Genomic DNA, 25619 nt, shown 5'->3' with positions numbered 1-25619 from the left:
ACCTAAGAACAGGGACTACATAGTCTACAGCATCATTTCTACTTTCTCATGAGCCCTTAACTTGGAAAATTTGTATGTGCATGTTGGGTGTGGGTGGGGATTTAGATTTGCAGAAAAGATTCATAACTCTTAGGAATTTGAAAACTTTTAAAGCTGACCTTCATTCCTCACAGATGTGATTTAAAAGGATTTGGGGGAGAATAAGCATCATGTGCTTAGTGTCTTTTGTGCTCTTATTGCTGTAGCACAGTATCCAGGATGCAACAAACATCCAGTGAGTGTGGGAATTAAATGGTCAATTTTAAGATTGGTTGTCTTTAATAAAGAGAGGACTGTTTCATTTACTAGGTATAAGGAGTGTCTTTATCTCAATTCCTAATTCAAAAAGGCATTAAAATGCCTTTTTAAAAATACCCCAAGTTAATCTTAGCATTTTACTCAGAAGATGGACTTTATTTTTCTGATATAACTTAGGAAGCACTGAAAAATAGTTGGTCTGATACTTCATTTTACTGTATTTATTGAAAGCTAATGTACACTCTCATCCCCTCCCCCAGGCTGTTTATTATCCATATTGTTAAGTAATTACTATCATAACATTAATTTGTGTTAAGATTAATAAAATGATTTAATGGGGATGGAAGGTTTATGGCTTTGAAAAAGTGTTGTTTTCTGTTCCTGCTAATTGTTTTAGCATATTTAAAATCGTGTAGTATAAGTTTTAACAGTCATCATTCTTCCCCCTTTCTCTTAGTGTATAGAACAGGCTGGCCTTACAGAGATCTGGTTGCCTCCGCCTCCCACGCCCTGGGATTAAAGATGTATACGACCCACTTTCTTTAGAGATATTGCTCTCTAACACAGTGGAATTCACTGTGTAGCCTGGGCTTGTCGTGAACACAAGTCCTCCTGCCTTTAACTCCCAGATGGAGAGCTGCAACACAGTTGTGAACCGACACATGAAGCCATTTATGAACAATTTGTAATGTGTATAAGGAAGTCTTGACTGTGGGAGATTCTTAATTCAAAATGCTGTCAATTTTTACTTAAAATGAAAATTATTATTTTTTTTTTTTTTGGTTTTTCGAGACAGGGTTTCTCTGTGGTTTTGGAGCCTGTCCTGGAACTAGCTCTTGTAGACCAGGCTGGTCTTGAACTCAGAGATCCGCCTGCCTCTGCCTCCCGAGTGCTGGGATTAAAGGCGTGCGCCACCACCGCCCGGCTATGAAAATTATTTTAGAGCTACACAGCAGTGTAGAAAGCTCAGTTTTTGTTTTATTCTGCTTTAAAAATTCAGGGTAAAGGGCAGAAATAGCCATACACTAAATGGAAGCACATGTGTGTCTCTGGGTTTTGCTGCCATCAGGATGAATGCAAGACAATAATGGCTCTTTTTTTTTCTGTGAAGTCTAGTTTCTCAAATTATGTTGTCCTTATTAATTTTTAATCCATTTACTGTAATCTAACAGTTCTTTAAAGTCTGCCAGAGTATGGAGCCTAGCCATGATGGTGAGGTAAGTGCCAAACTAGGCAGCTCTAGTTCCAGAAAAAAAATTTAAAATGATAGGGAAATACTAATTTTCCTTATTTTCTTTAGGACATATAAATGATGTCCCAGGATCCAGGAAGTACAAAGGAATGTTAAAGAATTTAGTGTGGTTACTTCACCTGTATATGCCTTTTGAAGGAAAACAGATTTAAGTGCTTTTTCTATCTTGGTGCTTGTTTTAGGGGTGGTGGAAGGTGATTTAGCAGCCATAGAATCATACAAGTCATCAGGAGGAGACATTGCACGTCAGCTCACTGCAGATGAAGTACGTTTGCTGAACCGTCCTTCTGCTTTTGACGTTGGCTACACCCTGGTACACTTGGCCATACGCTTTCAGAGGCAGGATATGTTAGCAATATTACTTACAGAGGTAAGTGTGCCATTTTGTTTATTGAAACCAGGGCTTTATGTGTTTGGTAATGTTCTTTTATATTGAAGAAATAGGTTCTTTAGTTTTTTTCTTTTTAATTCTATTTTTTTATCACTATACTGTGGGTTGAATGTAGGACCTTGTACATACTAGGCAAGTGTTTCACTGCTGAGCTATATCCTCAGCCCTAATTTTTTATTTTTAATGTCACAGCATTTCTCCAAATTCTTAAATGATTTTTAAAGGATTTATTTATTATGTATACACTGTTCTGCCTATATATGTCCCTGCAGGCCAGAAGAGGGCACCAGATGTCATTAATGGTTCTTGTGAGCCATCATGTGGTTGCTGGGAATTGAATTCAGGACCTCTGGAAGAGCAGTCAGCACTCCCAACCTCTGAACCAGCCCAAATTCTTAAATGTTTTAAACTTTTTTACTTGTTGTTAAAAATCGTTTTAATTTTTAAGAGATTTTTAATGATTTCAAGATTTATTTTTATTTTTAGTGTGTGAGTGTTTTGCCTGATTTTTGTATGTGTGTGTATAATTTGAGTGCAGTGACCTTGGAGGTCAGGAGATGGTGTCTCATCCCTTTGGAGTTGGAGTTATAGTTGATTGCAAGATGTCACATGGGTGCCAGAAACCAAACTCATGTCACACTCAGCAGGAATAGCCAGTGTTCTTAACCACAGAGCCATCTCACACTCTAGCCCCTTCAATTGTATTTTAAAGGGCACTCCTTCCCTGATGTGGTAGGTGCTTTATTGTTTTGTTTTGTTTGTTTGTTTGTTTAAAAGATAGGATCTCTTTAAATCAGAATGAACATTGTAGGTAGCCAAGGACTACTCCTTGAATCAATCCTTCTGTCTGTTTCCCAATTGCTTAGATTGTAGGCCTGTTTTACCCCCCCCCACACACACACCCCAACATCTGTTTTTGGTGGGGAGGGGTGGGGAAGGTGTCGGGGAGTCCAGGACAGGGTTTACCAGCTCTGACTGTCCTGGAACTTGCTTTGTAGACCAGCTGGCTTGGAACTCTGAGAGATCTGCCTGCCTCTGCCACCCGAGTTCTGGGATTAAAGGCATAAAATGCCACCATCTGGCTCTCTTTCCCTTTTATGATGAGAATTATGTGTTGCCTAGACTAGCCATGATCCCTATACATAGAACATAGCCATGAAATGTATATTCATACAGTTTCCTGAGTTGATGGAGCTACTGATGTACACCACTGCTCCCAGCAATATAGCCTTTTGAAGCAGGACTTTTTTCCATAATATTTGAGTCATTAGGTTTGATTAAAACACATAGGAACTTACTTTTATTTGTTCATTCAACTAAAATACTTATTTAGTGCCTATGCTACATTCCAAGCTCTGTGACTGAGAAGATAGAATTGTAAGGGTGTTGACTCTTCCTTTATTGAGTTTCTAGAGAAGTGGATAAATGAATGGGTATTTCTGTATAGTGTGAGTAAATGACCATTTGAGTACTTAGGAAAAAACTTGGGAGGTATCTTCATTTCCTGCTTAGCAAGTCACATTTCATCAAGTTTCCCTCTCCCTCGCTCTTGCTCTTCCTTTGGCCTTGCCTTATTCCCATCACAGGATTGCAAGTATCCTAGGCTAGCTCGCAACTTGCTCTGAAACTGAGGATAACCTTGACTTTTTAACCCTTCTTCCACCTCCTTGCTCTGCTGCACCTAGTTTGTACTGTGCATGGGATAGATCTTGTGCAGAATACAAGGCAAGCAGTCTGCCAACAGAGCTATACCCCAAACCTCATTTCATCAGATTTCTGGAGGAGGAATAGAAGTTAGCATGTGAAGTAAGCTTGGTGGAGAATTGATTTAAATAAACTATTTATGAAGGTATAAGCGATTATATCCATGTGACTGTGATCCCAGGAATATGACTTTATTATTTGTATAAGAGACTTTGTTTCACAATAAGAGAAATAGAATAAAAGTACAGAAAGTCAGATAATGTGGATTAAATTTTTGTCAGTACACATCTGGGTATGCTTTATATAAGTATATAAATTGAAACTTCAAGTTTATTAGTATCAGGGAACCATTATATACAGATACTGTATAGGGATTAAAAAATATGCCATGTAGGTGAAAATTTGATTTTATTGGCTAGCCGTTATGTTTACTGTAGGAAGATTCCATTGACATCAGGAGAAGAGGTTGGGTAGACTCAGAGAAGGGAAGTTTACCATAAGGGAGGGTAGAAAGGTAGGGTGTGAATCTGACATAAGAGGGTATGTCTATAAAAAAAGCACCGAACCAAGTTCTTTTGGAATGAGAAGAAAATGTTGATTGTAAGATATGGGTCAAGATTTTCACTGAGTTTTTTTTTTGTCATGGACTTATGAACTCCTGGAAAAATGGCATTTTAGTGAAGAAAAAAAAACAATGGAAGTCTAGTTATTGAAATACAGCTGTCAGAATAGTTAACTGTATTTGTGACTTGTAAGATGTGTGTGTGTGTGTGTGTGTGTGTGTGTGTGTTGGCCAAGTGGTGGTGGCACATGACTTTAATCCCAGCACTCAGGAGGCAGAGGCAGGTGGATCTCTGTGAGTTGGAGACCATCCTGGTCTACAAAGCAAGTTCCATGACAGCCAGGGCTGTTAAACGGAGCAGCCCTGCCTCGCAAGGGGGGAGGGAACAGAAAAGAGAGGGGAGGGAAGAAGGGGAGGAGAGAGTGAGTGTGCACGTGTGTGTGCATGAGTAGCTGATGCTGGCTTAGAATTTACAATCCTCCATTTCCTGAGTGCTAAAAATTAAAGACATTGCAAGAAAATTTCTTCTAGTTTAGGCCACTAGCTTAGGAAAAATGAAAGGTTCTTTGGTAGTAAACTCCATGAATCTTTTCCAGTCCTTGGACTCCAGGTTAAGTACAACTGGCCTAAGGGAGGATGGTTTGAGGTTTGAGAATGGTGGTAAAGGGAACGTTTAATGTTTCTCTTGAAATGTATTCAAGGTTCATTCCAAGTTTTTTAAAAAAGAATTTGGGGTATTCGTGTTAGCAGTGAGTGTTCCTGACAAATAGTAATTAGGAAAGTACCTGATAATTGGTTCCTGGTTTGTTTGTTTTTTTTTTCATTTTTTTTTTTCATTTACTTGAACTTTAAGTTTCTGGGTTCATGGAGCTAAAATGTAGTAAAATTTTTCATAGTTACTGGCAGTCAGTGAAATCAGTGATAAAACCAAAATAAGGAGTCTTGTAGCTGTGGTAATTCTGCTGAGCTAACAACTCTGGCTCCTCACTTTAGCAGCAGTAATGCATAGACGACATTGTTAGCAAAATACACTTTCAGTAGGTTACTATAAGGCATGCTGCTCCAGGTCACACTTATGGTTGGAATGAGGTTTTTAGTAAGCTTGTTCTCATCAGATTTGTAACAGCAGAGAACAGAGCTGATTGGCTCACTTGAGTGTCCACTTCCACTTACTAACATATCCTTTCAGTGATTTTAAAGAGTTTCCCTAGAAATGTTTTTTTTTTTTTTCGGGGGGCGGGGGCGGTTGAGATCTATCCCCGGCTGCCCTCTTAATTCCTGGTCTTCCCACCTCAGACTTTCTAGTGGTCACGATTACAAGTGTGCACCATCATTCCTTGTTCCACACACTAGATGCAGCTGGAATGCTAGTTGAAATCTGTACCATTTGTTGCCATTCCACATTTCATAACTGTTTTGAATAGTTGTCCCATTGATATAAATGTCCACTGGCAAGGAAATAATACCTAGTATATTTAAGATTAAAAAAATTGAATTGGGGGAATTTTGCTAATTTAAGTGCTATTTATGTTTTGTTTCTATTCATGATAAATAAGATACAGAAGGAAGTTTCTTTCTGTATTTAAGGTGTCTCAACAAGCAGCAAAATGTATTCCAGCAATGGTGTGTCCTGAACTGACAGAACAAATCCGGAGAGAAATAGCTGCTTCTCTTCACCAGAGAAAGGGAGATTTTGCTTGCTATTTTCTGACTGACCTTGTAACATTTACATTGCCCGCAGGTAACCCCAAAATTTATTATGAAAAGCAGTCTCTGTTTTCTTACAGTTATTTTTTTATGTAGAGGTAAAAATATGTTTTTGTGAGAAAGCAAATAAGTTGGGTTTTTAACATTTTTATATTTTATGTGTACGAGTGTTTTGCCTGCATGTATATCTGGCACCACATGTATCTCTGGCACCCATGGAGGCCAGAAAAGGATATTAGATCACTGGAACTGGAGTTAGAGACAATGGTGAACTGCCATATAAATGCTGAGGATCGAGTCTGTGTCCTCTACAAGAGCAGCCAGTGCTCATAACTGCTGAGCTATCTCGCTAGCCCCATAAATTAGGATCTTAAGATTTGACTGTTCTGTTTCTGCTTGAAGTCAGTCATGCAAGAACTGTTTCTAAGCAAATACTTTGATGATTAGAAGACAGTAAATGATTTTTGTTATTGTTGTTGGCTTTAGTTAAATTTGAAGACAAGTTCTTTGTAGTTCATTTTATCTGGAACTTGCACAGATCTCTTGTTTCATCTACATGAGTGCTGGGATTATAGGTGTGAAGCCACCATTTTCCATTTCTTATGTGTCCTTTTCTTGAGACAGAATCTCATTGTGTAATTCTGACTAGGCCTTGACCTTGCAATGTAGACCAGGCTAGCCTTGAACTCATATCTCCCTCTTGAGTACTAGGATTAAAGGAATATGCCACCACATCTGGCATATTAAAAACAAACAAATATACATATATAATATATATACAGATATATATATATATATTATCCATTCATCTCCTTTTATTTAAGAATATTCTTTAGTTTCCTATTTTTAATTTTCACATCTTTCTGCTTTGAAACTATATATACCCATTGGCTACTACTAAGAATTGGGATACAGTCATACATACATACATACATACACACACACACACACACACACGTTAGGTTATTTCAATTAAAAATAATGGAACCTTTGAGTACGTCATTGTTTTTCATCCATTAATTTCTGCTGTTTTTATGAAGCATTTGTTAATCTTTTTAATTTTCTCATAGTTGAAAATGTCTGGAGATTGCCTTTTGTGAATTGATATTGAATAAATACAACAAAGAACTTTTTCTTTTTTCAAGTAAAGGTTCTATCTGGTACCCAAGTGTTTTCAGTCTTTTGTAATCAGAAGTATTTATATGTGGAAAGGGTTAATAATGAAGCCTTTGTTTGGTTTTGTTTTTTGAGATGGTTTCTCTGTACCTCTGGCTGTCATGAAACTTGATCTGTAGATCAGGCTGGCCTTAACTCACAGATATCCTCCTGCCTCTGCCTCTTGAGTGCTGGATTAAAGGTTTGTGCCACCATGCCTGGCTAATGAAGCCTTTTAGAATTAGTAAATTTCATATAATATACTGTATATTAAGCTTATCTCAAGGTATTGACTTAAAAAATCATTATTATATTTTCTTATTGTGTGCACGCACTAGTCATGGTATGTAATTGAGGTTAGAGTACTACTTACCTGAATTGGTTCTCTCCTTCCATCCTATGGGTCTTGGGGATTTGAACTCAGACAATCAGACTTGACATGTGACTTTTCCTTCTAAGCCATCTTGCCAAACCATACATAGGTTTTTTTTTTTAAAGAATTGAAAATACCATTTAAAAAATTAAACTTAAAAAAAACAAAAAACTTTAAAATTAAAAAATATATTTAATGTATAAGTATGAATATTTTCCTTGCATGTGTACATGTACACTAAGTGTGTGCCTCAGAGGTCAGAAGAGGGCATCAGTTTCCTTGGAACTGGAGTTAAGGATGACTATAATCCATCATGTAGGTGTTGTGACTTGAACCTAGGGTCCTTTGCAAGAGCAACCAGCTGTCTTAATCATTGGGCCACCCCTCCCCCCCGGAGGCTTTTAAGGGTAATGCTTTTTATACAGTAGAGTGCTCTATTAAGTAACCTAAATAGAACCTAGAGTACTTGAGGAAGGTTACGAAAATATTGTGGGTCAAAGTGCATGGCTCATTAACTTTTATGAGAAATTCTTAAATTTGCAAATAACAAGTTTAAGACTGGCAGTGGTAGTGCACACCTTTAATCCCAGTACTCGGGAGTCAGAGATCAGCAGATGTCTTGAGTTCAAGGCCAGCCTGGTCTATGGAGTGAATTGCAGGACAAGCAGGGGTACACAGAGAAACCCTGTCTCGAAAAACCGGGGGGGGGGGGGAAGGGAAGGTTTCTACAAAAAAATACCCCATATTAAGAGAAGAAAAAATAAAAATCTATAAGTGTTTGTCTACACATTATTTTTTATATTAACTTTAAGAATATTAGTAATGTAACTAAGGAAATTTTATAAAATTATATATATGTCATGTTACATACAACATTAAACATAGATATATGACAGCTTCAGTAGAAAAGAGGTGTTTTTATTAGAAACTAGCATTTAAATTGTTATTAAATATGAGAACTGCTTTTAAGCCTGATTTTTCTGTGCAGATATTGAAGATTTGCCTCCAACAGTTCAAGAAAAATTATTTGATGAGGTGCTTGATAGAGATGTTCAAAAAGGTAAGAAAATGATGAATAGTGTAATTTACCCTTTACCAAATCAGTTACCTGTTTCTTATTTATTTATTTATTTATTTTATTAAGTATATAATATTCTGTCTGCATATATGCCTGCAGGCCAGAAGAGGGCACCAGATCTCATTACAGACGGTTGTGAGCCACCATGTGGTTGCCGGGAATTGAACTCAGGACCTTCGGAAGAGCAGGCAATGCTCTTAACTGTTGAGCCATCTCGCCAGCCCTACCTGTTTCATTTTTAATTATTTTATAATTTATTTATTTATTATGTATACAGATTCTGCTTGCATGTATGCCTGCAAGCCAGAAGAGGGCACCAAATCTCATTATAGATGGTTGTGAGCCACTGTGTGGTTGCTGGGAATTGAACTCAGGACCTCTGGAAGAGCAATCAGGGAAGTGCTCTTAGACCCTGAGCCATCTCTCCAGCCCGTTTCATTTTTTTTTTTTTATAGTGTAGGAAGTGGTTCATTTTATCATTCTCTTGCCTTGTTTTAAATTAAAAATGTAGAGTCCTTAAGAGCAGTGTCATAGTGGTCTCATATGCAAGGTTCTGGATTGACCTGCAACCCTGAAACCAACAGTGCAAAACAGAAAAGACACTCACAGCCTTGGACTGTAATAGAGTGAACAAGTATATAAATTAATTAAAACTCCAAAACCTTAGTTTTCTACTACTTACTCTAGAATGAATATATTTTTGTATTAAGTATTTTTGTTAAAAAAGATTATAAAGGATTTGAAAGTTAAATAATTATTTCAGAACCACAATATGCTTGACATTTTTAGAAAGTTTACATTAATTATGTAGGCATAAAAATGAATGTTATTATTTAAATTCCTTCTAGAGCTAGAGGAAGAATCTCCAATTATAAACTGGTCTTTGGAGTTGGCTACACGTTTGGACAGTCGATTGTATGCACTTTGGAACCGGACTGCCGGAGATTGTTTACTTGACTCAGTACTACAAGCTACCTGGGGCATTTATGACAAAGACTCGGTGCTTCGGAAAGCCCTGCATGACAGCCTGCATGACTGTTCACATTGGTGAGCTGGCACCCTTTTCTGTTTCAGTTTAGAATTGCTTTTGCTGGGTCATTTCCTTATAGTAGTGTGTTACTTTTTTGCTCATATATAATTTTCTTTTTAGGACTGTGTGTGTGTCTGGCACACAAGGAAGCCAGACTATTGGACTCCTTGGATCAGTTTGAACTGTCATGTAGGTACTAGGAGTTGCACTCAGGTCCTCTGAAAGAGCAGCAAGTACTATTGAGCCATCTCAGCTACTGACAGTGGTGGTACTCATCCTTAGTCCCAGCACTTGGAACACAGAGGCAGGTGGATTTCTGAGTTCAAGGCTAGCTTGGTCTATATAGTGGGTTCCAGGACAGCCAGGGTTACATAGAAAAACCCTATCTTGAAAAACAAAAACAAAAAAATCCCAACCAACCAAAAAACCATTGAACCATCTCTTAAATAAAAAAATTTTAAAAGCTTTATTTTTAATGAGATCAGGAGTGGGGAGGGAGAGAGAAAGAAGGAGGGGAAGAGAGAAAGAATGTGTGTCTGCCTATACAGAAGGGGGTGTGGTTGGTTGGATTTTGTGATGGCAGGGTGTTTGGTGTGTGTGTATGTGTGTTTAAATAGGTCTGTATAGGTCTGCTTTGTAAGTTTAATATGATTGCTCTGTAAGGTGGGTAGATTTTCTGGTGTTGATTTTAGCTTCTTAGCTGGAAAGCCACATCTGAACTGTGGTAAATCTACCACCTTGCAAAATCTGCTTTGAAAAGCAGCCTGGATCAGGGCATAGTGGTATTCCTGTAACCCCAGTACCTTGGGTGGAAGTGACAGGAAGACTGAGTTCAAGGCTACCTCTCAGCTGTGTATGAAGACCCTGTCTCAAAAAAATTTTGCCCCATATAAAATCAAACACATCACCCAAGGAAGCTTGGGAATTTTCCTTTGATAGTAATTGACTTATATAACTGAAAATAAATTGTGAATTTTAGTAGTTGATTTACTCCTTTCTCTAATTGTGAAGCTTTTTTAACTCTTTAATTTTTTTTTTTTTTGTTTTGTTTTGTTTTTCGAGACAGGGTTTCTCTGTGGTTTTGGAGCCTGTCCTGGAACTAGCTCTTGTAGACCAGGCTGGTCTCGAACTCACAGAGATCCGCCTGCCTCTGCCTCCCGAGTGATGGGATTAAAGGCGTGCGCCACCACCGCCCGGCCAACTCTTTAATTTTTAAAAGACATTTGAGGCTAATAATAGTAGCTTTGGGGCTTATTTTGCCTGTTTCTTAATATTGACAAGTGATCTTCTGATATATTTTAACTGGACCGAGTCAAGTTCTGTTGTCTAGTGCAAGGGTGGGAAGAGGTAATAAGAGAGCACAGAAATGAGCTAGGGAGGTGCATTTCATTTGAATAAGACAGCATGAGATGCTTAGCATTGTATCATTGCAGCAGAACTCTCAAGTAGTCTTGATTCTAATGGATGCTTTAAGGTGAAAACCTGGAGCTGTTAGATGCATAGGACTCGTGATACAAATCATGCCTTGATGCCATCTTCTAGAATCTGCCCTCCGATACCTTTGCTTGGTGTTTTAGAGTTCATATTGAAAGCTGAGTTGAAAGCACAGATTATAGAATCTCCTTCTGCTGTCTTGGGAACAGGACGGGGATAAAGGTTATAATGGACTGCTCTTGATTTGGGGTTCAGTGACTAGTTTGCTCTTTAAACTCAACACATGACTATTACATGGCAGAATGAGACTGGAGGACAAACTTGGGTTCTGATCTAGGTCAAGAGAGGAGTGGCCAGCCTAACACTTGGATAGCTCTCCCTCTTTAAAGCTGTTCTTTACTGAGTTGCTAATTTGCATAGTCCAAATCAACCAGGGAATATTGTCTTCAGTCCTTTAAGTTCCTAGTGAGAGCCTAGAAAGCAGTGTTCTATTATGTGACTTGTATTACTTTTTGGTTAGTCTGTTTTTATGTCTTTATGTGTTTGTAGCTGTGCAGTTCTATTGGGTATCTGTGATCTGAGCTGGTTAATGTTCTCAAGACTGAATAGACAGTATTATCCTTGCTTTTATCTTACTTTCCTGTTATTTTGAACAAATAACCCGGTGTTGTGTGATGGAATTTTCCTGGGGAGATAACACCTGTCTGTTCACTTCAGAAAAGGAGCCCACAACAGAACAAAGGACAGTCCAGCTTGATGAACCAAAGAGTTTTATTGGGGCAGGAGGAGAGTTACTTTTAGGAATATGGATGAGGAATTACTTATAGAACCAGAAATGACCAAAACCCAGCCCAGCACGGGTGTCAGCTCATGGAAATGAAACCTGAAGCACACTGAACAGCCTATAGGCAACTCAGCAGGTTTTTTCCAGGAGGCTCAGTTGGTCTGAGCCTCTTACAGCAGTTTGCCTGGTCTCTGCTTCTTAGAGATTCTTAAAGATTGCTAAGTCTTCTCCTTCTCTTAGCAATCTTTACTGTTTATATACTCTTGGGAGACAGGGCCTAATGATTCTAGTCAGTTTGCCTAATGAATCTAGTGAGTTTCAGGGACTTTCTGAAGCTATTTTGAGTTAACTACCTGTCTTAATAGCTTCCCAATAGTATTTCACCTCTCCTTAGAACATCCTGTTGTTTCACCTACCCTCCAAGATGAAAGGTCGTTCATCACAGAGGAAAGTGCTGCACAGCACCTAGACAAAAGCAATTTGAAATATTTATTTGGTTCATAATTACAGATTAAAGTTAATCACTGTAGGAAAGTCAGGGTGGCAGGAGCTTGAAGCAACAGGTCACATTATTCATAGTCAAGAGCAGAGAACAGTGAATCTGCATGCATGCTAGTACTCATCTGTACTCATTCTGTACTGTATACAGTCCTGCTGTCCTGCCCAGGGAAGGGTCTTCCCAACCCAGTTAACACAATCAATATAATTTCATGTAGGCCAGCCTTGAGGATCCCTCATTGAGTGAGACTCTCTTTCTAGGAAATTATAGATTGTGTCTAATGGGCAGTTAAAACTATTAATTATTTCATTGAAATGTCTTATCCAGTTTCTCAGGGAAACAAATAGGGGTAATTGGTCAATAAACAGAAAAATCATTGTAGATCTTTTAGAGTCATTGCTGTTTATTTGGTAATCATTATTTGGTGGTCATTTTGAGTTAGTTATATTTTTCAGTGTAGACTGCTGCAGATGCTGTTGGAAGTATAGATGCATATATGGCTATGCCCTCTCTGGATACATATAGTTAATACTGGGCTGTCATGAATATTACAGTCAAAATGCTAAAAAGCAAGACTAAAATATCTAGAAATTCCAATTTATAATACATTTTCTAAAACAGTAGCTTTACTGAAGTACTTTTTGCCCTCAATGTTTAAAGCATATTGTTCACTGCTTATTATTTAATTTATAGATGTAACACCAACCACTGCAGCAGAATTATAGAGGATTTATCACCTCAAAAGAGAATTCATATCTCTTTTACAAATTTCCTTCTGTTTCTCAATCTCCAGCTGCAGGGAATTATTAATCTACACTATACCTGTATTTTTCTCTTTTTTGGATATTTCATATAAATGGAATCTCAAAATAATGTGGTCTATGTCTAAAGTATATTCCATAGTATAGACAATATTTTTATTCATCTGTTTAACTATGGAAGATTAGGTTGTTTTCAGGTTGGCTCTTGTAGATAGTTCTGCTGTGATATGTACACGCCTCTGTGGAACAGTATATTTTTGTCTGCTTGTGTAGATACCCAGGAATGAAATTGTTGGGACATATAGTAAATATATATTTAACATTTTAAGAAATGGCCAAACTATATTTCATAGTGTCTAGACCCTTTTAAATTTCTATCAAAATATATATTATGCTTTTTTCACATCCTCACCAATACTTTATTGTTTTGATTATAGTCATTCTTGTGCACATGAAGTGCTATCTTCACTGTCACTTGATTTGTATTTATTTCATGATTGATGGTACAGAATGTTTTTTTCATGTACTTAGTGTTCATAAATCTTTGGTGAAATCTCTCATTTCCCTGCTTTTTCTAATGCCTTGGTGTTTGGTGCTCAGATCAGGACTTCAGGCATGCTAAGCAAATCTCCTACCAAGCTAGGCCCCAGCATTCTTTGTATGCTCAATCTTCAAGAGTTATGTTTTCTGCTGTAGATATACTTTATGTTTCAAGTCCTTGTTTAGAGACATGATCTGTGAATGTTTTCTTCCATCCATGGCTTTCATTTTCTGATTAATGATATCTTTGAGGGACAGAAGTCTTTTTTTTTTTTGGTTTATCGAGTCATATTTAAATGTAAATTTATTTCTTTTGTGTGTATGGGTGTTTTGCTGCGTGCATGTCTGTATACCCCGCGCAGCTTGGAGGCCAGAAGAGGGTTTCAGATCCCCTGGGACTAGAATTACAGATGGTTATGATGGGGTGCAGAAGGTCCCATCTGGATACTCTGGAAGAGCAGCCAATGTTCTTAACCATTCAGCACACTCTAGCCCTAAAGTCAAGGGTTTTTTTCTTTTTTGGTTGTTTGTTTTTGTTTTATTTGGTTTGGTTTTTCAAGACAGGGTTTCTCTGGGTAGCTTTGGAACTTGTCCTGGAACTTTTTCTATAGGCCTGCTGGCCTCGAACTCACAGAGATCTGCCTGCCTCTGACTCCTGAGTGTTGGGATTAAAGGCATGTGACACTACCGCCCATCAAGTCATGGTTTTAATAAGTCTTGTTTGTCGCTATTTTTTAATTATACATGCTGTTGTTGTCACGGCTAACATCTTTTGTAGTTGGTCCTTCATGGTTAGTGTTTTGTCAGCTTGATACAAGATAGTTATTTCAGTTGAGAATTTCATTTGAAAGAATGTCCCTGCCAGAGTGGCCTGTGAGGCATTTTCTTGATTAAAGATTAATATGGGTGGGCCTAGCTCACTAGAGGCAGTGCCACCTCTGGGCAGGTGCTCTTGGATGCAATAAGAAAGCAGACTGAAGCCGGGTGATGCACACCTTTAATCCCAGCACTTGAGAGGCAGAGGCAAGTGGATCTCTGAGTTTGAGGCCAGCCTGGTCTACAAAAGCTAGTTCCAGGATAGGCTCGTAAGCTACAGAGAAACTCTGTCTTGAAAAACCACAAAAACCACCAAAAAAAAGAAAAAAAAAAAAAAAGACTGAGCAAGCCAGTAGGCCTTAATGCTCATTGGCTTCTGCCTCAGTTCCTGACTTGAGTTTCCGTCTGGGACCCCACTCCCACTCCCGATAAAAGATGAAGGGAAACCCTTTCCTTCCCAAGTCACCTTTGGCCATGCTGTTTTATCACAGCAATAGAAACCCAAAACTCAAACTAAGACAAGGTCACAAAGATTTGATCCTCTGTTTTTATCTTTAGAATTTTATAGTTTTAATTTTTGGAATTTAGGGCTTTGATCGTTTATCATGACCTAACTTAGTTCTGTAGAAATCTAATTGTACAGTATACTGAAAAGATTGTTGTTCTCTATTTTTACTAAAAAATAACTTATTTTTTTCCTAGACTTTTGGTTTTTCCTGTCAGAAGTGTGAATCCTTTGACTTAGTGCTTGTATGAAGGAGTCCTATAGCTTTTTAAAATTCTATTTTCTGATATAAACTTTAGGATCTGTTTAACAATTTTTACAAAATGCCAGCCAGGATTTTGATTGTAATTCTATCGAATGTGTATATTAATGGCAAGAATATTGTCAGGCTTGATAGTATTGAATCCTCGAATCCATGGACAGGGATTTAAATTTTTAGATATTAATCTAAACTCGCATGGTGCAGCTTGCTTATACGTTAGGTTTAGGTTGTCCTTATGGGCCCACTAGCTTCAGGTATTGAGAATTTTGTCTTGGGCTGGGACCCATGGTGGAAGGAAAGAACAAACTCTTGCAAGTGTTTTTTGACTGTATATACTATGGTTCTATACACCCACACACTAATAGACATAAATTTTAAAAGGTATTTCTAACTATACATCTTCACTTTGAAAAAAAAATTATATATATATATATATATATGTTTTTGTTTTTGTTTTTTTTGTTTTTTCGAGACAGGGTTTCTCTGTAGCTTTGGTTCCTGTCCTAGAACTAGCTCTTGTAGATCAGGCTGTCCTGGAACTCACAAAGATCCGCCTGCCTCTGCCTCCCGAGTGCTGGGATTAAAGGCGTGCGCCACCACTGCCCGGCAAAAAAAAATATTTTTCTTAAGCTTAACAACTGTATATTTATTGCCCTTTAAACATTCAAATGGAATTCTGTAAACACTAAGCAATTGTGAAAGAGAAGTGCTTATATTTCTTTTTTAAAAATGTTATGTTAGAAGGTTTTGAACATAAAACTGCTTAAAACTTATTTTTAAATTTTTTCATTTTATGTATATGAGTGTTTTTCTTACGTGTACATCCAGGCAGCACATGTGTACCTGGTGCCCACAGAGGTCAGAAGAGGTCATGGCATCCCCCTGGAACTGGTGTCACAGACAGTTGTGAGATGCTGTGTGGGTTCTAGGAATTTAATTTAGGTGTTCTGCAAAACAAGTACTCTTAACCATTGAGTCTGGAAATATTTTTAATCAATTAAAGATTAAATCTCTGAAATGTTATACTTTAGAAACTCTGAAATTTTCAAGTTTAGTTTTTACAGAACCTTTTATTAAATTAAAGATAAGGTAAACTTTTTGCTGCTGCAGCTTTACTTGTCTTACCCCCCACAGAATTTAAATGTATTGGAGGAAAATGTGATCATTCAAATTTAAATGTCTTTCTTTACTTCAGAGGTCTTTGTTTTTTGTTTTGTTATGCTGCGTGATTTTAGTGAAATTTGTGTTTGCCTAGTTTATTATATGAAAGCATTTTAAAGGATGTTAATATAAAGAAGGAATTGTTTTTCTAGTTAAGAGTAACTTTTGGATTAGTACTTAATCATGAGATTTTATTGACATAAAGCTGGTGACATTTATAGTTTTGTTTTTCTGATAAGGGGTCTTATTATAAGCTAGCCTAAACGTCTCTACATAGCTAATGATATTCTTGAGCTCCTGAGTCCGCTATGTCTACCTCCCAAATGTTAGGATTATAGGTCTATCCTACTAGAATTCATGTGATCCTGATATTAAGAACATGATGGAATATTTCAAGGCATTGTGTGTACATATAGTGTTACATCACTGGAAAAATATGGTATCTTTGTGTTTAATACTGCAAATGACATTTTGAACACAATCTTTGTTTTAGAGACAGACTCACTGCATAGCCCAGGCTGGCTGTAAATTCTGCAGTGTTGAGATTATAGATGTACAACACCATGGCTGGTTTTGAGTGGTTTGAGTTTATTAAACTAACAGAGATTCTGGTTGGAGATATGCTAAAGATGTCTGTTTCCAGAATGCAGGCATTAATTTCTTGACAGGAATTACCCCCCCCCCCCAAAAAAAAACAAACAAACCTACACTAAAGATTTGGAGCACTGTACTGCTGGTTCAAAGCTTACTTACCATGATTCCATTTGACATTTACTTGGTAGGTTTTACACACGCTGGAAAGACTGGGAATCGTGGTATTCCCAGAGCTTCGGTTTACATTTTTCACTGAGGGAAGAACAATGGCAAGAAGACTGGGCATTTATACTCTCTCTAGCTAGTCAGGTAAGGTTGCACCAAGCTTTGATTTTTTTTTTTTTTTTTTGGAGAGGTAATCCACATGCTCTTAAGTTGTTCAGTCAGTCTGATCAGACCATGCTGAAAGCAATGTGATGTGAAGGAAAGATGCTTTCCCTGCTGGCAGTCAGTCAACTTGGGCTCTAGGTACTGACTACAGAGCTCTATATCACAGCAGAACTCTGCTGCTTAATTAAGGGTAACAACTGTCCAAAACCAAGACCTACCGATGCCTTCTAAGCATGGTGTAACTAGAGGTTTTATGTCTGTTTTACCTTCCTCCACAGTAGTTCCAGTTGTTGGGTTCAGATAGGATGGAACTGAGCTGTCCAGCTTGGAGGAAGAATTTGACATTATACTGTTCCCCCATGACTGCATTTATGTGTTAAGGGCAAAGCGCAGTCTGGTTTACTTTGAACAAATAGCCATTGAGAAGGGTCCACAGTGACTAACTTTATGAAATGATGTACCACATGGTCATGTGCTGTTAAGGGTGGCTAGAGTTGGGGAGGATGGACCTAAGTTGGTGATAATGCCATTTGAATTTGTGCACAGTAAAGTTGTTTTCACAACTTGGTTGTAGGTAGGACTTTCTCAGTACATTTAAATGTCATTTTATGAAATGTCCCTTGCTATCTGAACCTTTTTCTGATATTGGAGAGTACATCTAGGATTGGATAGCAAGGGATACCTTGAGATAATTGTTGCTAAGTTTGGATATGAATGATACTTATGCATAGATACCGGAGGATGCTATTAAAATCGTCGGACTTTGCAATTTGGAGAGTCAACCTCTATGACAAGGTTTTCTTCTTGGAAATGGATTGAGATAGTATTGATTTTTACATAGCAGTTTTCCAGGAGTGGTAATAAAAAGAGAAATTGTCTTTTCTTTTTGTGGTCTGTACAGCCCGGAGCAAGTTTGGAACAGACACACATTTTTGTACTCGCACATATTCTTAGACGACCAATTATAGTTTATGGAGTAAAATACTATAAGAGTTTCCGGGGAGAAACTTTAGGATATACTCGGTTTCAAGGTAAGCCATTCCTCAACAGCACTCTAGTAGTCTTGTTTGTAGTTGTAGCTTCAAAGCACTCATTTATGTAGAAAAGGGTCACAGTAGCCCCTGGGTTTCAAAAGCAGTGGGACTGGGAGTGGGGGTTGGGTGGCAGACAGACACTTGCTCCATATGCTCTTGTGCTTTTTTTCTAGGAGTTTATCTGCCTTTGTTGTGGGAACAGAGTTTTTGTTGGAAAAGTCCAATTGCTCTGGGCTATACAAGGGGCCACTTCTCTGCTTTGGTTGCCATGGAGAATGATGGGTATGGCAACCGAGGTGCTGGTGCTAATCTCAACACAGATGATGATGTCACCATCACATTTCTGCCTCTGGTTGACAGTGAGAGGAAGCTTCTTCATGTGCACTTCCTTTCTGCTCAGGAGGTGAGTAGCATATTGTCATCTCAGGAACCAACCTCCTGTGCCTTCCAGTTGTGTGTGAAATGTGATAGGAACTGCTTTTTTTTTTTCCTTCTGTAAACACCAGTCAGAAACTAAAACCAACCTGTTCAAAAATTGGAAAGGCAGCAGGCTAGTTACTGGACTTGTAATAGAGAGTTAGGAGGAGCATGTCATGGCTTTTACTTCTACAATTTTGGGGGTGGGGTGGGAGACAGTGTTTCTGTGTACCCCTGGCTCATCCTGGAACTCTTATAGACCAGGCTGGCTTTGAATGTCAGAGATCCAGCTACCTGCCTTTGTCTCCCAAGTGCTGGGATCAGTAGAGTTTGTTTTTTTTAAGGCATTGAGAAAGCATGGGGCAAGGAGATGAGAGGGAGACATGACCTTTCGTCTGAGTGAGCTAGGGAGTCCAGAAACATAGGGATCTATGGGAGAGGCAGCAGTGTAAACTAGGCAGTAAGGATATATAAAATAATACCCAGAAAGCACACATTTTAAAAAATTTATTTTATATTCTAGTAATGACTGACCACAAAACAGTACAGTACCAAGGAAAAGAATCATAGACTATAACTTGTACAATTCTAGCCCAAATGTAATTTACCCAGGAAACTTACCTTGTTATGTCTGAAGCTCATACCTTTCTTGGTACTTTCTACAAGGGTCATGTCAAATAAATGTGTTTGGGAGGAGGCTGTTTCCTTATTTAATTGTAACCACAAAAAAAACCAAAACAACCCTCCTGTTTTTTAATGATAGACTAACAAAAGGTTGAAGTTAGGCTGCAACGGTTGTTCACTCTTTCATTATCACTGCATCTTCAGGTTATTTCTACCAGGTATCTGACCTGCTGTGTTAACTTTGCCTTTTCTTCACTTTCCTCTAAAAGCTAGGTAATGAGGAGCAGCAAGAAAAACTGCTCAGAGAATGGTTGGACTGCTGTGTGACTGAGGGGGGAGTTCTAGTGGCTATGCAGAAAAGCTCTCGGAGGAGAAACCACCCATTGGTCACACAAATGGTAGAAAAATGGCTTGATCGCTACAGACAGATCCGGCCTTGTACATCCCTGTCTGATGGAGAGGAAGATGAGGATGAGGAGGATGAATGAAAAGAAACACACCTAAGGAGCAAAAAGACCAAAAACATCTCAGATAAGAGATGTTTGCAAAATTAGTGTGGTATTCTAAGCAGAATATACAGCATGGAGTGAGCCACACCCTGCAGGATCTGCTCCCAAGTGTCTTTCTGCTCAACACCCACTGGAGATAACAAGTGCACCTGCATGAGGAGATGGACAACTTTGGTTGAACTACAGTTTGTTTTACAAACAAAAAAACCCCTCACCAAACCCTAATTTTATTGACAGAACTTTTTCTTTCAAATTGTAAATCTGTCTATGAATGTAAAGCATGTGGTTGTGTAAGAAGTCGTGTACTAGGAAAAGTGCACCAGCATCTTCATGTTACTGAGAACATTTCCCCAGCATGGGCACTCATAAAAAGCACATGGCAGATAACCTTGTTGAAATATTCTCATTAGAACCTGACATTCTGCTCCCACCGTAAAAGACCCGTTTTCCATTGTTTCAGAGATTTGGAAAATTTGTACAAATTATCCACGGCAAGATAAAAATAAACAAGCCTTTATTTTTATTAATAATTTAGTTCCTGTTGTGCCCAATAAAATAAAAATCAAATCCTTAGGAACAAACTGCAAGAAAAACTAGCAATTTTTTGAGTGAACTTTTACATAGAAATTGTCTTGTTTTGGTTTAAGTTTCCTGATTTACCCCATTCATTATTTAAATATTTATTTGTTTGGATGAGTGCCCTGTAAAGGGGGTTCTTACTAGACTCTGGGCAGGTGCGTTTGTGCACTTATTCCCCGGAGGGATGGAATAGGAGCAGGCTCAGCTTGCCACTGGGTGTCCGATTGTGTGACAGTCACTTGGACTCAAACCTGTTCTGCTCCCAGGTGGCCATGCAGAGGGTCTTCAGAATTGTCCTGTCTTTATTGTCACCTCTGCTCTAAAGCAAAAGCTGTATTAAGGGCATGCCTTTGCTTAGGCTGATTGGGAATACAGTTCAGTACAAACAGAATAAAGATTTTTAAATGCAGTAAGGTGGTCAATGCATTGAATCATCAATTTCTCTGTGTAGAGTTCAAGACTTTTTGCATGTTGGTTAGTTGTAGCCATTATTTAAACTTAAAACTATAATCTTAGAAAAACCTTATGGACTTATTTGACCACTTCAGGTATGTATTAGTACTGGGTAAACGTTTCTGACCTATCTCAGGATCACGGCACATAGTGTCCTGCTAAGCACTTAAGACTGACGTGGCAAGCAGTTGCTACAATAGTGAACACACACACTTCCCCTTTTCTTCCCTTTTATTGAAAAGGCTGTGAAACCCTTTAATCTTGTTTTCTGATGAGATGGTATTGAAGTATACACAACCTTCAGTTTGCTGGAATACTAAAATGAGAAAAGTACCTATAAGCTGTTATGTCTTGACAGTTCTTTTCCTTGTGAACATTCAATAAGGTGTTCCCAAGATGAAAGGTCATTGATGCTGCATGCCAAAACTGGGAAAGTAGTTTTCATTGTCGGTGACCCCATATAAATGAACTGTGGTATCAAAAATGATAAATGTTACTGTTCCAGTGGTCAGTGTTTTCCTAGAAATTGACTATTTGGTTTTCATTTTGGTCAGTGAATGATAACCATGTCTATAGAAGGCTGCTATTCTGTGTACTTAGCATCTGCAGCATCTGTACATGTGTACAGCTGAATTTTCAGGAGGCAGAGATCCAGTTGAGCAAAACCTCCTCTTCCAAATGAAGAAGCAACAGAGTACAGAGGGGAAAACTGGTCTCCGGGTGGATTTGCTTTGCACCCAAACCTTGTGGTGCAGAGTCAGGCTCAGGACTGAGCCTTGTCCCATGTACTGTGGTTTCGTGAGTGTCCTCTCCTAAGTTCCCTCTGTATTTATTTATTTATGACCAGCGACTCTGACCGCATATAATTTAATGGGTATCACATTCTTCCCTGTGGGAAAGATAAGAGATGGCTCCATTTCTTAGGCTCAAGACAGGAATGGGACTTTACGCTGTTTCTTTTTGTAGCAGCCTGGCTGGCTGTGAGAGGCCAACACATTTGGAAAATCAGCGCTATGTTAAGCTCTTGAACTAAACCAACAGCCATAATTATTGTCCCAAAAAAGTGTATACATTTTGTCAAAGATTAAACGTGGCTAGGTGACAGGTGGAGGTATCTTTAGACTGACTCTGAGCAGTAATACTTTTATAACTGTGTGGACTTTGGTTCTTTTTCTAGGCTGAAACCAGTACTTTGTTTTTATTCTGATGTTGATGTTCTTTGGAGTCAGTTTATATATAATTATTTCTAAGGACTGTTTGAACAACCATGCTCTAATTAAACAAAACCTAGGCACACCATGGATTCAGATTTGACTTCTTCTGTTTCTAACCTTTAGGCATACTGTGCCAGACATAAAGAAGGTCAATACTGCTGTGTAGACAGTTGGGACCTCTTTTTCATCCACATTTCATCGTCCATGTTTTTGACAAGACACATGATTGTCAAGGGTGTGTTCTTACTACCTTTCTGCTTTCCACGTGTGGTCATTTCATAGGGAAGTTAGGATGGGGAAGGACCCACCTAAAAAGAAGTTTGAGGGAGTATAAACTTGGAATTGTGGGACTTAGCTTTTAAGTTCTCAGTCTGTGGCCACAGTGATAATTATCTTGTAACCCCCCCCCCCCAAGCCCCCAAAAGATGATAAGACTCATATCCTACTTTCGGGCATATTAAAGTCAAAAATTGAAAAAATTAACCAGTTTCTAGAATTTACTTCACTCTAAAGCACTGCCTCATCTTTAGGATAGCCTACCTAATTTGGACTTCTCTGAGGTCAGACACTGTCACCACAAGAGTTGGAAACTGGCTGATTGACCATGTGATGACATCTCAAGGGCTTTTATATAGGTGAGATGTACTTAAATGTCAGGACTTAACAGAAATTTTAATTACTTTTTATTGAAAACTGCACTGAACGCTAAATGTCCACCTTTACAATAAACAAATACAGTAACGGTAACTCACACTAAAACAAAACATACTTCTGATAGCCATTATTTTTCTGTTTGGGACAACTTTAAAGTTTTTCTTTTGTCACAAAAACAGGAATGTACCTATACAAAGGCTCGAAATAGGCCATCTTTAAAAACAAAAAGGCAATGATTCACAAAAGACTATGAATAGAACATGTAACTAGCTGATACAAATCTAATAGGATTTGTTAAAATCAGTCACATCTAATAGCACATCTGAAGTGTTCTTGTATAAAATATCACGTGAAGAAAAGAATTTATCAATGTCTAAAAAAGTGGGTTTGTTCATAGACAATCTGACAAGTTACCATAAAAAGTGTTTCCTGAGACATAAGGAAATGCAACATTATTCTTCTTGAACCCTTCTCGTCCAAGACTTTCCACTCAATAAAATAGCTGAGGATCTGAAACTGAGAAAATATATTTGAGTACAAACAGCTTGTGAAACTTAATACTTTTTTTCTTTTTGTTCTTTTCCCTCTTTTTTTTTGTTTTGTTTTGTTTTTGTATCATCAGAGGGTTTTACTGAACTCACAACCAGCTTTGCCTGCTCAGAGTTGAGAGACACTTCTGTACAGGAGCTTTTACTTCTTCAATCCTGTGCATGTAGATGTCTGCACAGGCACACAATGTCCTCCCCATCTTGTCAAAATTAATCTTCCTACGGCAAAGGAGGCGACCAGCCCCTGTAGACCAAAGGGACTAGTCTTGATGGGGAATTCCTCTCAATTTTTTTTTTATTAATTTCGAGCTTTTGATGCAACATCAAGAGCAAGTTGCTCAGGACTTGCTGTGCCCAAGGAACTGATGAAGGAAAGCTCTATTTATTCTTTGTGATTTGATGCACAGATGAAAAACTTAACACACAATAACAGAAGTTGGTCGTTAATAAGTCACGTCCTAGTCTTTCCACACTTCCAGAAGCAGATACCATCTTCAGTATTCTAGCTCTTGTAGCTTTAACACTGTATCAGTGATGTCCAGGATCAGTTTTAAAGACCGCCAAATTCCTTTCCTTAGTTAATCTGTTTGCTACTGTCTCTTGGTCCCAAGTTTATCTGATTGATTACTTCAGCATTCTCTGCTATTGCTCGTTGGGGTGCTCTCGATTGTCCCCATGTTTTGTGGGCTGATTGGGGGAGGGAGCTTGGGAAGGATGTGCCACTGTGGGGAGGTTGTGAGTCACCGGGATGCCTCCAGGGATGATCCCTTCCATTGCTGCAGGAAGCCCTCCTGGAGCCACCCCAACGATGCCTGGTGGATACCTGAGGGGCACAGGGAAACAAGGCCTTAAGTCCGGGCTAGATTTACCAAAATTCTTAGCCTCTCCCCACTTCCAATCAGATATCACACAAACGTTTGTTAGTCCTTACCCCAAAGTAAGGTCAAACTAGGTTTTTTATAGAACTGTAGAACCTAGTTAATTTTAAAAACTGTTTTAATCACAGCTGGGTTGGTTTTGCGGCGTTTAGACCACGGGAAGGTATCTGCACATACTAATTACTAACATTTGTGGATTCTGTTTAAAACAACAAAAACCTAGAAATACCAAAACTCTCTGTATAGGTTGGACTCAAGGTCGCATTTTGGGAAATGCCAGTCAAGTGAGGTAACCATGATTGATTTCCCTGCAGATTTTACAAAGTTCTCCAAGTTCTACGGGCTAAAGATTTGCTTTCTCCCTAAACTCCTAAGTCCTCATCTCTATAGTAAATGGGAGTATGGCCAGTCTGTCTCCTCTACAACCGCCATGGCTTTTCCTCAGACTTCTGCTTCCAGAACTGAGAAAACCATGTGGTTTGTTAGCCACTGAAGAAACTGATGGATGGTTGAAGTCACAAGACAGTGGCTCCCAAGGCTGTCTGGTCCTGTGCCTCTCTGAATGTGCAGGCATGAGGCACGAGGATGAGCTGCACACAGAGCACGCTTACAGGTACAATGTGAACACAAACTCTGGAGACCCATCCTTGAGTAACTGAGGAAACAAGGATGGCATCTCACACTTCTCCAGGCCTTTGTTAAGAGCCTTCTAATCTCTGACCCTTTGCCATACATGGAAGATTCTAGAGGGCCAAAAAGTCTCACTAGTTAAAAGAATTGAGAGTGGTTCTTAGGGATACGCACGAACATGAATGAACAAGGGTTCATGGTACTGTAATGTGCACCAAGTCCATGTGAGGTCAGAAGCTAAGAGTGTCCTGGGCTGGTGGCTCACCAGACTCAAGGCAGGGGCACATGAGGTTTTCATGAGGCTGACCTGGATTAGAGTGGGACTATGCCACAAAACAACGAAACTCCCTGAGATAGACGAATATAGAGATCCATGAGATCTATGCGCATATACATAGCTTCTTCAGAGCTTTCTTACATTTATGTAAACCAGATCCTGTCTTTCCCTAACTTGTTCAAGTACTAGGAATAGAACAGGGAACAGGCGACAATGTCTGCCATATTTCTAGCTGTTCTGGTTGGAAGTGGGACTCAACATTACAGTGCATAGAGATCAGCCATGATAAAGGATCATTTGGCTCCAGATGGAAATGTTGCCAAATGTTCACAGAGGCAGGCTGTAACTTCTTTCCCTTCTACGATCAGTGGAGTTCATTTCCCTAGAAGGGCAATCCTGGGAAATCCCACAAATGACACTGTTGCTTCCTTTAAGGGTACCTGTTCCATATTATGTTTTCTTTGGTCAGAAGAATCAAACCCGAAAGCAGTTTCCTTCAGACTTGGTATCATTATTCAAAAGGAAGCTCAGTTTGCAGGGGGCTTTCGTGGGGTTATCACCTTAAAC

General features: G+C 38.7%; 2 protein-coding genes across 8 annotated transcripts in view; one reads left to right on the top strand and one right to left on the bottom strand.

Moving 5' to 3' along the window:
- Zranb1 (zinc finger RANBP2-type containing 1) overlaps window positions 1-20807 on the top strand; it is a 54816-nt gene extending 34009 nt beyond the window's left edge. For both annotated transcript variants that reach the window (XM_041666993.1, XM_041666995.1), the window contains 8 exons: window positions 1732-1919; window positions 5794-5947; window positions 8430-8501; window positions 9368-9566; window positions 17094-17214; window positions 18137-18266; window positions 18443-18672; window positions 19580-20807. In XM_041666993.1, coding sequence (XP_041522927.1) covers window positions 1732-1919; window positions 5794-5947; window positions 8430-8501; window positions 9368-9566; window positions 17094-17214; window positions 18137-18266; window positions 18443-18672; window positions 19580-19798 — 1313 coding nt within the window. In that variant the 3' untranslated portion in view covers window positions 19799-20807. The remainder of the gene's footprint in view (window positions 1-1731; window positions 1920-5793; window positions 5948-8429; window positions 8502-9367; window positions 9567-17093; window positions 17215-18136; window positions 18267-18442; window positions 18673-19579) is intronic.
- A 1934-nt stretch (window positions 20808-22741) lies between these two features.
- Window positions 22742-25619, bottom strand: part of Ctbp2 (C-terminal binding protein 2) — a 133666-nt gene continuing 130788 nt past the window's right edge. For all 6 annotated transcript variants that reach the window (XM_041666996.1, XM_041667000.1, XM_041666997.1 and 3 more), the window contains one exon: window positions 22742-24090. In XM_041666996.1, coding sequence (XP_041522930.1) covers window positions 23910-24090 — 181 coding nt within the window. In that variant the 3' untranslated portion in view covers window positions 22742-23909. The remainder of the gene's footprint in view (window positions 24091-25619) is intronic.

Source organism: Microtus oregoni, unplaced genomic scaffold (assembly GCF_018167655.1).
Source record: "Microtus oregoni isolate MIOR12 unplaced genomic scaffold, Mior012 000016F_ref0000370, whole genome shotgun sequence".
Taxonomy (NCBI): Eukaryota; Metazoa; Chordata; class Mammalia; order Rodentia; family Cricetidae; genus Microtus; species Microtus oregoni.
This window is presented reverse-complemented; position numbering and strand designations above follow the sequence as displayed.